This window comes from Nansenia antarctica (assembly GCF_963989245.1).
Source record: "Nansenia antarctica genome assembly, chromosome: 11".
Lineage (NCBI taxonomy): Eukaryota > Metazoa > Chordata > Actinopteri > Argentiniformes > Microstomatidae > Nansenia > Nansenia antarctica.
The window spans coordinates 13,663,399-13,677,166 of record NC_137681.1 but is presented as its reverse complement, the minus strand read 5'-3'; the positions used below and the strand labels follow the sequence as shown (position 1 = coordinate 13,677,166).

Below are 13,768 nucleotides of genomic sequence, written 5' to 3'. Positions count from 1 at the left end.
CATGAGCCAATTACAAAAAAATCCTAATTCAAATCAATGGTGAATTACAAGGTTGCCCAAACAGGCCCAAACATGATAAGAGGGCTATTTATAGGCTACTTTAGGGGATGTATTTTCTGACTGAACGTGAGAGAAACTGAATTAGACCAAAGAGATAATTTCTCTAAACCATAACGGCTCGAATTTTGAACGAAAAATGCATATCCGTAAACGATGTCAAATAGAAGTGTGATGTGCCCATATAGAACAGCAAATCACATAATACAACGTCAAGGAATGTGTCGGTTATTCATCATCACATTTATCACACGTTTGGTGCAGAAGAATCAAACGAAACAACTTATAGAACAACAGAAAAGCCTCCTTTTTGCCATTTTAGGCGTCGGGGAGTGAGTGTTCCCCTTTCCCCAACATGCCACAATAATGAACATGTATTCATAGTCATACACATCTTACATATATGTTACATACCTCAAGATCTATTGTCCTTGTTCTGTACATTTCCTACCGTACATATATCTTAACTGTATCATATTCATATTGATATTTATCGCACGTATATGATTCTTTATCTGAATTTACTTCACTGTAATACCGTATACTGTCACACCACGTCTTTTGCACATCTGGTTAGATGCCATACTACGTTTCGTATTTGTACTCTGTCAAAGACAATGAAGTGGAATCGAATCTAATCTAATTTATTTGTACTTTATAATTGACGATTAGCCTATTTTTGTATTATCAGTGAAAATGCTTTACAAATAGTGACATAGAAGACAAACAAGATTGACATAATGAACAGATATACAGACAATAAAAAGGAAGTTACGGCGATATGCGTGTTGATATACAAATCATAATTGATGATTTTAAGTTTCAATACACAATCACTGGAAGTTATGTTGGACATGGTCAACGTTTTCCACTTGTATATTATACATATAAGAGGATGCAAAAGTTGACTGAAAGAGGTGACGAAACAAAAATGATTACGTTCCCAGACACTTCAGCCCAACAGCGTGGTGTCAAAGTTAAACAATTACAGACAACTTGAAAGAATGTTCAGGTATGATATCTACTACTCACTGGTGACATCTGCTGGTGCACATATTTATTGACAGGTAGCATTTATATCTTGAACATTTATATCTAGAACATCTTGAACATTTCTTTCTATCATTGTCACATCAATCAAAATCTAAAATAAATGTTACAATATACATTTAAAGATTCAAATGTTTTCCACAGAAATCGAATATTACAGGTGTAACATGTTAATTCATGATGACTCGTATCTTCTCATCACCAAGCACCAGTCTGGAAAAGAAAAGGGTGATTTTGTGAATTAACTATAGGCCTAACCCTTATTATGATAACCGTACACCACTGAGAACAATATCCTATTGTTCAACTTAGAAACACTGGTGTCTGCTGTTCATGTCATGTCCACACAGAGGGGCTTACTGCATAGTCAATCCAGGCCAGCGTGAATCAATCAATTAATCAAATTAATTTCGGCACTCTGAAGCACTCTGAACTCATGCAGCACAAGGTGCTTATCAATTCTGCCTGATCAAAGTCCAAGCAGAGGTGGCAGGACCATGTCTTACCTCACTAGAGCCGCTGCCACTAGCCCTCCACCGAGGGGCCCTACCCAGTAGACCCAGTGGAAGTTCCAGTAGTTGGTCATCACAGCTGGGCCCAGAGCCCTGGCTGGGTTTAGGCAGGTCCCAGATACATCCCCCCTGCACCAGCAGACAGATAGGGTTTCATACAGGACACAGTGTACAGAGTACTCAGCTGCTGTTTGGTGAAAACAGCCTTACCAGTCACAGGACAAACATCATGAAAACTGGTGAAATATGTTCACCGAATTTGATACCTCAGAGCAGGTAAGAAACAGATACAAATATATTGTGCTACTGTATATTAATGAATATACTCTTAGGTTTAGGGTACAGTATAACATGATATCCAATGCATTCACACTTTCAACTCACCCAGCCAGGATATTGATTATGACAGTGCAGCCCACCAGGAAAGGTGCCATGGGACTTTTGGTTTTGCCATTGACCGCCGCCAGGAGCACTACCATGGTGACCAGACAAGTCATGGCAACCTCTCCAAAGATGGCTCCAGCCAGCTGATGGTCTGATTTGAGGATAGTAAAAGCCGCTCCTGTGGCGTTGGTGTAACGATCTATTGGTGTCATCATCTGAGGTGGAGGTTCACAAGCATGATAAATCAATATAATTCTACCTGTATGTTTTGGACATGGAAAAACCTGCATGAAACTATGATAAAGTGGTTATACTGTATGTATCTTATTGCCTTGTTGTACTGCTCAATTGTTGCTAAACTCACCTTTGCCATTGCAGCTCCCAACACTCCCCCAATGCACTGGCTGACAAGGTAGGGGCCGACCATTAGCAGCTGCATGCCTCCACACAGGTAGATGCCAATGGTGAAGGGAGGGTTGAAGTGCGATCCGCTACATGAAGGAAGGAGACAGTTGTTTTTAGCTCAAATGGAAGCCTATGGTCAAGTCAGGATTATACATCACAGGAGCTGAACTTTCCCATGCAGAAATGAGAGTATCAAGTTTCATCGTAAAGAAAATCCCACTAAGTACAGTAACAACATGCACCCAATCTTTTTGAAGGGCCACTGATTAAAAAATGTTGTTGGATTTTTTTGGGGGGTAAAATAAAATCATATGCATTTTTTTTTTTATCCTTGAAGTGGATAGAAATTCAGTTTCCATGGGAACAACACCACTTGTGACTACAAGACACTCCGACTGTACCTGATATTATCCATGCATGCCACCATGACTGCCACTGCCAGGCCGTGTACCAGTGCTGGCTGCACCCTGCCCGCTGACTCCACGTTCTCGATGACCGACACACACCCGATGAATACAAAGAACATAGTCCCCACCACCTCGCCTAGGCAGGGCTGAATCAGGCGCTCGTAGGTGTTTGGAGGGCGGGCCTTGGGCAGCTTCTTGGTGACATTCACCAAAGTTGAGTCTGCATCATCCAGCTCCATTTTCTCCAGTCCCATTGTAATCTCTCTTGTTTGTGCTTCAATGGGAGAACTGTCTACTGTCTGTCTGAGGTGACTGAAGGACTTGTGAAGGTGTCTTGAGAATTTATAACACACAGGCTGAAGTGTTATTGCTCCATTGGTCCATAAAATCATAAGGAACAATGTGCATCCAGATTCACATCAGATGGTCTGTCTAGCACCTTGACCTCATTTGACACAGAGGGCTTTGATAGAAGTTGTTTATTCCAGTTGAACAAAGGTCCTCTTAGCCTAGAGTGTGCCAGCTTTGCAGGTCAGCAGAGCATCAAGGGGAGACCGCGTCATTCTCACACTGTACAATCATTGCGGGTAACTTGAACTTCTGGGCATACCCAATATTCAAAAGATATGAGGCTAATAGTGCTCCAGATCAAGGACATGTTCACTATCTCAAGTAAATGAGATGAGATAAGAGAGACTCCTACGTGAGCATATCCAGTACTATAGACTACTCACATGCATTTGACTCATACATGCTGTATTTACACATTTTACATTTACATTTACAAAATTTAGCAGACACCTTTATCCAAAGCGGCTTACAACAAGTTATACACATTTGGAACAAGTCTCAGGGATGCCTGGGGAAGGTGCCAACATTGTTGGAATGATACTGATATTGGAATATCCAAAAGAAAACATACACATGTCAGTGTGATTTTAATCCAACTGTGTTAGTGAGTTCAATGCTGCAGCATTGTTTGATGCTGCATTCACACTTGTACAATAACATATCCTATCATCTCCTCAACTATAATTAACTAACAAAGTTTTCCATTCAAGACCTTTGAACCAAACATAGGTCATATAAATAACTATATGGACTATTTTACTAGACATATTAGGTAACCATTATGTGAAAATGCAATATACAGAATTAAAATGTTTTTCACCACATGTATAATTAATTCACACAATTCCAGCTCAAACGATACATTATTTTATTAAAAATTATAAAAAATGCATTAAGAAAAAGATGCAAAAATGCTTGTTGCTTAAAACGGAGTAGTACAAAGGTTAATGCAGACTATGAGGTATCTAAATGGAGACCACAATACATTGAACACTATTCTATAGTCTGTATTTTCCAATCAATATGAAATGAACAGACCATAATGGAAATCAACTGGATCTATTAAAATAGAATAAAAAGGGAAAAAAGGATTAAAAAGGAGTATTAAAAAGAGTATTAAAGTCTGCATTTACTAGTCAAAAAGGCCCATTAATAACATAGGACAGTGGGGAGGCTGTCTCTCAAAGGCACTCACTTCAACACAACACGTGTCTTCTGGTCACCAAACAGCAATCTGTATGCAAGGGGAGAAAGATATAACTTTGGTACATAAATGATGATAGAGCACTGCAATACTTCAGCTTATTTTGTGGTAGCAAACAGCATCTGTGATTTTTTCTTTTTTTTAAATAGGGTCTGACAATGTCATGCGGGAAATTCTACATTTTGATACAAGTTATCATCATAAAAATATGAAGCATAATATTGAAGCATACTGTATAGCACTATGTGTGTGGTGGAGTTTATAGTGCTCTACCTCATGAAGCTGACAGCGAAGAGGGTCCCAGCGATGGGTCCGATCCAGTAGATCCAGTGGTACTCCCAGTGGTTAGTTACTACTGCTGGGCCAAAGGCGCGTGCTGGGTTCATACACCCTCCAGATATTGCCGCACTGAAACAGCAACAGAACACACACCTCTGGTTACTTTAATGAAACTATTGATCAAACAAGGCATCGTACCATAATCAGTAGCTTAATCATTATCATGAGGTTGCAAACTCAAACTCTTCACTGCTGTAGTCTGTTGTTGTATTGAAACTGTGTTGCTGTTTGAGCAATTTACATTTCAATTCATCATTAATTATTCCAAAGCATTTTGTTATTATCATTATGTATTTATTTTTATATCACTGTCTGTAGATTTCAACAGCTACCCATAGATAGCCAGCCTTACCCAGCCAATATGTTTGCAGTCACGATGAGGCCAACATAGAGAGGAGCCAACTGTGTGCGGGAGCTGCCGTTGACGGCTCCCATACAGACCACCATTATGAGGGTGAGGGTCAGGACCACCTCTGCCACAGTAGCACCAAAGACGGCATCGGTGGTTTTAACCAGATTGAATGCTCCCCCTGCAGTGAGGTTAAAACTGGTGGCTGGGGAGACTACCTGTGTGAAAAAAACATCAGGACCCCTTTAATCACATACTAGCTGCTTCATTATCCCAGCTGAAGAAACATGCCATATCAAGATTTGATATTGTTTTGATAATTGAGATGAACAGTAGCTGAAACTATTATCAGTTCATAGATTTATGATCATGATTCATCTTATAGTTAATTTGACATACTTACAACACACTAAATCATCAACTGTCAGACACATTGCACCATTATGCTTCAGTATATCTTATATGGAGTGTACCCACCTTTGCCAAGCCTGCACCGATCATTCCCCCAAACATTTGGGCAACGACATACGGTCCCAGTAAGACGATGTCCATTCCCCCACACATATAAACACCCAGGGACACCATTGGGTTAAAGTGACCTCCACTGGACACACACACACACACACACTGAATTAGTTCACATGAATTTAATTGATTTTAATCAATCACAATCTCCCTCAAACTCAATCAAACTAAAATAATGTCACACCATTCAGACCACAGTGGAGTGAGATTGTCCTCACCTGATCTCCCCAAACATCATGATAGAAGCTGCTAGAGCCAGTCCATGTGCCAGCGCAGGCTGTAGGCAGCCGGGGAGCCCAGCACTACCAACAACAGACACACACCCCACAAATATGAAGAGGGTAGAGCCCAGCAGCTCAGCAAGGCAAGGCTGGACATAGCGCTCAAAGATGGTCGGAATTCCCCTGGATCTGTTGCCTTTGTTGGTGTCAGCCTCCTCTATGTTGGCTCCAGCCACAGTAAACAGCTCTGCCTTGGACTCTGTCACTGACATCTTGCTTCAAGTCCACCTGCTCTGTTCACTGGTCAGCTGGAGTGCTCTTCATGTACTGTAGTGCAGGGACATTGGGGTGGGCTCTGGATAGTGTGGGAGGATTCAGATCCCCACCTCCCTTTATTTTGCTCACACCATTTGGCACAAGCGCAGTGTCAGAACATAGCAAGTATTATCAATGGCTGGAGGATCAGGAATCAATGGAAAGACAAAGGGGGCGGGCTGTCTCATCATTACATCAAAATAGCAGCTGTATAACCATAATACTGGACATGACAAAAAAAAAGCTCTACCAAAGAAGGCATGCGTGGTTGCAGCTCATAGGATTTAGGAATTAAGATTAGAACTTAGGAATTTGACATACTCACACTCTGTATGCATTATACTTTCTCTCCAGTAACTTGACTCCCTGTCCATATGGCAGTGTTGTAGTATCACTGCTGGTATCTGGACCCCACTGTACAAGGTCATCATGGGTTAATGTTCCCAGAGAAAACAAACTCCAATAGAGCAACACAGCTGACCATGAGGACAGGACACCGCAATCTATGTGGCTGACTACGTACAGAAACTCAAACTATACTCTATTTTCAGTGCCTGCTGTACCTCTTCGGTGCAGATTAACTTTAAAGAGAAAATTGTATTCATCATAAAATTCTCATCATCTATAATGCATTTTTGAAATGGCAACAATATATATTTTGATAATGGTATATTCATGAATTAATGTGGGAGGCAAGGGTTTCATACACAAAAAGGACATCTTTATTCAAACGCAATTAACCTGCATTGTTATGTCATTGGTAAGATCTCTAGTGGCTACTTTAATTCACTGAAGTGAAACTGGCTGATTTACCTATTTCTTTCAGATGAGAATACTTGCAAATATATAAGTAACATGCCAATATAAATCTATTGCTATTACTGTAAATCTATCAATTTCATTGAATCAAACAAATCAATAAAAAGTGCAATCAATATATTACCTCATTTCTCATAAGAAAATATCTGTCTTGGCAATACTTTTCTAAGTTCTAAATAAATAGCAACACTTTTGTCAGAAACACAATGGCACATAAACATTTTGACAAATAAAAGAACAATTGTCAAAAGGAACAAAGTCATCCAAACGCTTTATGTAATCTAGACTGTCTACATTAGAAACAGACAACTAGACCTTTGACAAATAGATAGTGTATGTATGCAAAGGAACAGACAAGTGCTTCACTCCTCGCTACTGTAACTTGTTATAACAATGCCAGTTGAGTGATTGTCCCTCGTCTTGAACAAAAACACACTGTGAGCACTTAGGGGATGCAAAAAAAACACATAAAATGGCAATCTGCTGATGCCATGGATTTCCATACATTTATTGTAACCAGACAGGAATTGCAGTTTCTGCTGGTGCAGATGGCTTCCTTCTTCCTCTGAAGAACACTCCTATTGTAGTTGATCTTGGCAATGAGAAGCATGCTTGAGACCGACAGTCCGGTCCATTATCAAAATGCAACCTGTGAGATACCTGGAGAAAGCAGATTTGCCCATTTTGTCTGTCAATTAACAGCACCATACTTTACATTATGAATATTCAAGTGTAAAGAGGGGCAAAGCATGCTTGATAACAGGTTTGAGCTATAACGTAAGCCATACCTAGTTTCAGCTTGTCCTTGGATGCCCAGCAGATACTGTAGTGTTGGAGAAGCTGCTGCAGAAGTTCTTTCTCATCCAGAAACTCCAGACGCTCAATTCTGAATAAACATCAAAGGGAAAGAAAATATACAAGCTCAACACAATCCACTTCGCTTGAAACTGACAATGGGTTAGACATTTACCCTTCACTACCTTGCCACGTCATCCTGAGGAATAACACTGTATACGGTCATCATGTCTAGAGCGTCCGCATTCTCCCAGCCAGTCTTTAAAAAGCGTTCTTTCTGAAAACACGTTGAGAAAAAAAAAATCACAATACGCAAAATTCCCTTAAGTTTGGGAAACTTTCAGATCATTTCCAACATTGCCATATGGATCCAACACAGAATGATACATCATCATGGCAAAGTGTTAAGCCTAAAATAGATAGCACTTTAAGTTACATCCATACTAATATGTGAATGAAGTCAACATGTGAGGTCTATTAGAGTTGCATTTAAAGCAGCATTTAAAGCAACTGAACACAGCCATAGTAAGAAAGCAGACCTCGTCTTCACAAGGTAAGCTAAACAAACTTCAGCACTGTGGCAGCTGCTGTGTGTTTGTTTAGCCCCTCTTGTGTGGCAACAAAGAAGATGTTATGGACAATTACGTTCTCATCTTATCTCTACTAATCACACCAATGACAGTGTCCCCTGACATCATGCAGGCAATAAAAAATGTTGATTGCAACCAAGCCCTATAAATAATTTACTGTATATTCAGGTGTGTTGTTATTGTTGTAAAGTAGTTGTCAGGTTGGGTTGTACCTGGGATTCCAGAGACTGACACACCTCCACTCCTGCAAGGTTGCACTGGCGCCGTTGCAGGTTCTCGATCATCACCTGCCCAAAGCGATCCATCATGTTCACCTGAACAGAGGAGGCAGCCGTTAGATGTGCAAAACACACTCGGGAGCAGCAAACAGTTAAGTGGACATTTGCTTCCTTTTCAATGCTTCATCTTCAGGCCGCTGCTGTGCTATATGTTTCTGTGTGCCTTATTCATCTGATTTGACTATGAATCTGACCTGCTCATAATTGATGAACATGGCTGTATGGAAGGTGTCTGCTGCCCAGTGCACCAGTGTGGACGACTGCTCGGGAGTCATGTACACCATCACACACTCTGACAGGAACAACGTAGGCAACCTAGAGGAAAGAACGAGAACAAAAACAAGACTATGGTAAGGTACCAAATGGCATACAATATAGACATTTACATGTGTATATTCAAACTCTTATTATGCGATGATCAAGAGTTATTAGTCTGTATACAATGTGTCTTGCAATGTGTAAATGCATTGTGCATGTTAGAAATGTGTGATGGTGAATGATAAAATCATTTTTCTTTCTCTTTTTATATCAGAATTTCTGTATTCCTGTGGTGGTTGTTTCAGAAGATACGGAATCGACAGAGACCTCATTATGACCTCAATGAGGCTTGGGAAATGGACTGGACCCCACAGGATGCTGTGAATACATGCACTTAGACAATAAAGGCTTGGAAGACAAGATCTTGGCTGACAGGAGACCAGTGAATGAGAAGCCTTTTCCACATCTCATCAAAGATGTGACGCACAGATGGAAAACTGGAAATGAAAGACTTTCCCACGTGAATGATTGTCGTCACCAGGAAATGACCGCGGAGCAGTTAGCCACCAAAAGCCCAGACCATAAATATGAGTTATGTAAAGGAAAGACGTTCTGCCAGCTCCGGCATTCTGTGCCATATCAAACAACCCTTGACACTGTTGGATATTACCCCACAATAGCGAGTACTCAAAGCAAAGCTCAAAGCAAAGAAAAGGTTTCCCACAAAAGAAAAGAAACACACAATTCTTGATATTGAGATACTGTGTACATAGATAACATCCATTGTAACATTTGTTTTTCATGGACTCCATATTGAAAATGACCAAATCTGAAGACATTTTGAGGCACGTTTTCCACAGATCTAGCATATTGTAATCATTGAGGATTTAATTTAACTTACTCTGGGTTCAGTTGGAACTTCTTGAGTTTGTCATCTAAGTCTGGGATGTCCCTGAGGTCAGCTCCAATGATGCAGTACCTATCTGAGTCTAGACTGTGGCCATCTGAAACACACACACTGAGACTTAACATGTGAAGCGTGGGGGCACATCTCAATAGTCTTAAGTAGTTACCTCTCCTGTTAAACAATCACGTTTGATGTTTTATGTCGTTACCTAATAGTAGTGAGTCTGTGGAGTGGGTATCAATGAGTGGTTTTGACAGGGGTGGTTTTGTCCTGGCAGAAAGGTGCACAAAACATTACTACATTACTAGACTTAGAAGAAATAACAAAAAAATGATCCAAACAAACTGTAATTCTAGTTAAATGTGTCTTTCAATCAAGCTCTGAGATACAGTAAATACAGTAGAATGTTTACAGAAAAACTCTGCCTCCCTCTACAGGTCACTCTACTATATTACAGGTGATACCATAACAACATCGCAGCGTATCACAAGCTGGGAAAACAAGACTACGGCTACTAGCGGTTGAAGGTGTGACGTATAAAAAAGCACAGTCTCTTACTTGATGTTATGTATTTTCCTAGCGACAATCGTTGGAAAGTCGACTTCAAAGTATTTTCTAGGCATACGGTTCTCATCCTAGAAGAAAAAACACACAAGATGAACACAAGACAAATGCAAACAAAAGTCAACTAAGCCAACCCTACTTTGATTAACAGTGTGTACTGTAGAAATCCAGTTTACTTATTCAAATGCTATCCTTCAAAGACCTGTAGTTATCTGACCATAGCATACCTTTAACCTCCAGAAAGTGGTGTCCAGTCCTGCACCCAGGTTGACTATCTGACAGTCACACTTTGTCTTCCTGAGAAAGGCATCAAGGAGATGATTCATCCCCTGCACACGGGCATAGTAACCTAATAGGGGGGGAGAAGAGAATCATATCAAACAGTGATTAATTGAACACTGATTAATTCAGCTACTAGCTTCTTGGTGGCTAGATCATGGATGTTATCAGAGGCACTGTGTGTGTGTGTGTGTGTGTGTGTGTGTGTGTGTGTGTGTGTGTTTGCTTGCAGTGCCCACTGCTAAGTGCTGAGATGATACAGTGACTTACCTCTGTTGATCTCTGGAGCTTTTCGTTCCCCAACTGACCTCACAAAATACTGGACATACGGGTCTGTCCAATAGCCTTTACTCGTTGCAAACCTGCATATCAAACACATTAATAAATATGAGAGACTGCATAAATGCAGAACCATATTTTATTGTGTTGTGTCATAGCAAAACATTTAGGGTCTCTCAATGATAAAAACACTGATTTAAAATGTCATCTTGAATGGGTGAATTACAGAGTTGCTACATGCTGAGTTAGGCCTAATACTTAATCACACATAACTAAGAACTGCCATGACATTGATTGTCATTGTTTTGTAACTGTATCATGCTATTATGATATACAATTACTGTACAATTTCCTCCATCAATAGGCCTAAGTGGTTCTAAAGAATCACCTTCTTTGGTCAAGTTGACATGCCCAGTTAGACAATCTGATGCAATGTGTTGCAATTCTAACAATCAATGAAGCTAAATCTGATGTCTTCAGATTTGGTCATTTTCAATATGGAGTCCATGAAAAACAAATGTTACAATGGATGTTATCTATGTACACAATGTTGCAAGTCTAACAATCAATGAAGCTAGCTAGGTAGGTAGTGTATTGCAGTGTAGGTTTAGTGGGCTATACCTTTTGCATATCGTCGCATCGTCACAAGTCGCCCTCACTGCTTCGTCGGCAGTGTCAGTATCTGTGAAGGGTTTCCGGGCTGCCATCAGCACTAACTACAGTACAGTTTACAAACTGCATGCAATGGTCACTCACTGCTGTTGATGTTTGAAAGAGAACCGCTAACACCTCACGCATCTACTGCCCAAAGCCAGTTGGCTAGTTGGCTAAGTAGGCTAGCACTGACAGTTTGTTCGCTAACGTGACAAAAGAACTTGACCTGGTTATTTAACTTTAGTTAGGTCGAGAAATAAGACACAGTCTATAATCAAGTAATTCAATGTCACGTTAATTCAACGGCAATGAGTTCTATCAAATGATATTACTAATCTTGCTAACAGTTGCTAGCCAGTGTTGCAGCAGCAACTGTTTCGCCAATCCGCTTCCGCTACAGTACGGTATCCCATCATGCAACTCTCGGTTTTCATTGGCCATCGCTGTCTCCCCCCATATCCAATCGCATCGCGTCATCTATAATGAGCTCAAATTCACTGATGATCTTTGAAGAGGTTATCTAATATACCATTTTGCTATGAATCAGATCACAAAGTATCCGATTTGAGAATAGGATATTTTGGACTACTATAATGTTTAGCACCATTCGTTTTAGAGCATACACTGGCATTTAGTTTTAAGTCTGAATGGCATTTTAATTTGATACAGTAAAGACTTCCTAAGCCTTCTCTCTGTATGTGTACTCTTATTTCTTCTCTCCTTCAATGATTCCAACAATATCTGTCATTTATCTCCAGGGGTTATTCCTGAGAAATGTACGATATTCATCATACACCGACCAATGTCTCTTTCTTTCAGGGGTGCTGTTACAAGATGAAGGATGCTGTCTTAATAACACCTCTAAATTATCGAACCCTAACTCAAGGAACATGATGATAATCCACTTGACAAGTGATAACTCAATAGTCACATTTCAGAGTTGTGTTATTATAAAACTCAAATGACTGTGATTGTGTTATATTAAATATCATGCAGGGGGGGGGGGGGCAGACCAGTGTATTTGTCTCATGCAACCAGCATGTATTACTCAATCAACCGTTGAATGTTGTACTGTAGTATGAATGAATGAATGAATGAATGGTCTTTATTGTCATTTATATAGTACAGGTACTATACAACGAAATCTAGGAGGGGGGGGCTCCCCTGGTGCTAGGAAAAAAGACTAAAAACAAGAAGGGAAAAAGAGCTGGTTTACATAAATAAAGGCTATGTACACTATCCACTATACTACTATACTACTATACTATACAAATAAAACACTGTGCTGTACTCTATGCTATGCTATAAATATCCTAACCTTTCCTATCACTGAACCGTATGTACACAAGGGTTGTCATATTGCACATAGTATTGTTGCACATTCATTTAAAGTGTCGCAGTTTGCAGGTTTAGAATGTTCACAGTTGTATTTCAATATTGCACTTATGTTTACAATCTAGTAGGTGCCATCAAATTGTCTAGATTGTCCAGGGCCTAGTATGTCGATAGCAAGCAACAGGACATTCAGAAACTAAAGTCACACAGTCAAGTCATGATGATAATCCACTTGACAAGTGATCGAACTCAATAGTCAAATTCAGAGTTGTGTTATTATAAAACTCACATTTCTGTGATTGTGTTATATTCATATCATGCAGGGGGGCAGACCAGTGTATTTGTCTCAAGATTCAAGATTCAAGATTCAAGATTCAAGATTGCTTTATTGTCTGTCACAGAGTGACAGAAATTCTCCCTTGACAGGCTTTGTGCAGTTCATGAATACGTTATCCACATTAAAAACACACACAGGCCACATACATACAATAAAAAACAGACAGATATAACAGTGTTCATAAAATGTAGTGCCTATTTAAAAAGTCTAGTCATTTAAAAATAATAGTAAGAAAAACAGTATTATGATTTAAAAAGCTAAAATGCTAAAATGTTGTGGTTTAAAAGAAAAACAGTGTGCTTCCTATTTTAAAGTGTTCAGGGCCTCATGCACCAGCATGTATTACTCAATCAACCGTTGAATGTTGTACTGTAGTAGTATGTCGATAGCAAGCAACAGGACATTCAGAAACTAAGTCAGTCACACAGTCAGAATACTTTATACAGGAGGAAGTTTTGTTTTTGTATTGTTTTTTCATTCAATTCAATATTGATGCAAGTTGTGTGTGTCTATGTTTGTGAATTTTGTTATTGTATGTTTCTCTTTTTTGTCTT

General features: G+C 39.7%; 3 protein-coding genes across 3 annotated transcripts; all 3 read right to left on the bottom strand.

The window, feature by feature from the left end:
• Nucleotides 1–1,277: 1,277 nt before the first annotated feature.
• Nucleotides 1,278–3,069, bottom strand: LOC308167831 (aquaporin-8-like; the record flags this gene model as incomplete). The annotated part of the gene is made up of 5 exons (XM_080542309.1): nucleotides 1,278–1,320; nucleotides 1,614–1,748; nucleotides 2,004–2,218; nucleotides 2,368–2,494; nucleotides 2,810–3,069. The coding sequence occupies 5 exons, from the start codon at nucleotides 3,067–3,069 to the stop codon at nucleotides 1,278–1,280; spliced, it is 780 nt and encodes a 259-aa protein (XP_080398435.1).
• Nucleotides 3,070–4,089: 1,020 nt separating this feature from the next.
• Nucleotides 4,090–6,081, bottom strand: LOC308167567 (aquaporin-8-like). The gene is made up of 5 exons (XM_080541984.1): nucleotides 5,802–6,081; nucleotides 5,536–5,662; nucleotides 5,062–5,276; nucleotides 4,644–4,778; nucleotides 4,090–4,400 (listed from the first exon to the last, which is right to left on the bottom strand). The coding sequence occupies exons 1-5, from the start codon at nucleotides 6,074–6,076 to the stop codon at nucleotides 4,358–4,360; spliced, it is 795 nt and encodes a 264-aa protein (XP_080398110.1). The 5' UTR covers nucleotides 6,077–6,081; the 3' UTR covers nucleotides 4,090–4,357.
• An 801-nt stretch (nucleotides 6,082–6,882) lies between these two features.
• Nucleotides 6,883–11,860, bottom strand: lcmt1 (leucine carboxyl methyltransferase 1). Its single transcript, XM_080541594.1, has 11 exons — nucleotides 11,510–11,860; nucleotides 10,880–10,971; nucleotides 10,558–10,679; nucleotides 10,325–10,401; nucleotides 9,975–10,036; nucleotides 9,761–9,863; nucleotides 8,796–8,916; nucleotides 8,536–8,637; nucleotides 7,919–8,010; nucleotides 7,727–7,824; nucleotides 6,883–7,598 (listed from the first exon to the last, which is right to left on the bottom strand). The coding sequence occupies exons 1-11, from the start codon at nucleotides 11,593–11,595 to the stop codon at nucleotides 7,576–7,578; spliced, it is 978 nt and encodes a 325-aa protein (XP_080397720.1). The 5' UTR covers nucleotides 11,596–11,860; the 3' UTR covers nucleotides 6,883–7,575.
• Between the last annotated feature and the right edge of the window lie 1,908 nt (nucleotides 11,861–13,768).

What these genes read in the sequence shown, in the direction of transcription:
- LOC308167567 (XM_080541984.1), bottom strand. Translation starts at nt 6,076, where the DNA reads ATGTCAGTGACAGAGTCCAAGGCAGAGCTGTTTACTGTGGCTGGAGCC. An exon ending in ATGATGTTTGGGGAGATCAG is followed by an intron (nt 5,663 to 5,801) that starts GTGAGGACAATC and finishes GTGTGTGTCCAG; the next exon opens with TGGAGGTCACTTTAACCCAA. An exon ending in TCGGTGCAGGCTTGGCAAAG is followed by an intron (nt 5,277 to 5,535) that starts GTGGGTACACTC and finishes TTTTTCACACAG; the next exon opens with GTAGTCTCCCCAGCCACCAG.
- lcmt1 (XM_080541594.1), bottom strand. Translation starts at nt 11,595, where the DNA reads ATGGCAGCCCGGAAACCCTTCACAGATACTGACACTGCCGACGAAGCA. An exon ending in GATGCGACGATATGCAAAAG is followed by an intron (nt 10,972 to 11,509) that starts GTATAGCCCACT and finishes TTTGATATGCAG; the next exon opens with GTTTGCAACGAGTAAAGGCT. An exon ending in CACAGACTCACTACTATTAG is followed by an intron (nt 9,864 to 9,974) that starts GTAACGACATAA and finishes TGTGTGTTTCAG; the next exon opens with ATGGCCACAGTCTAGACTCA.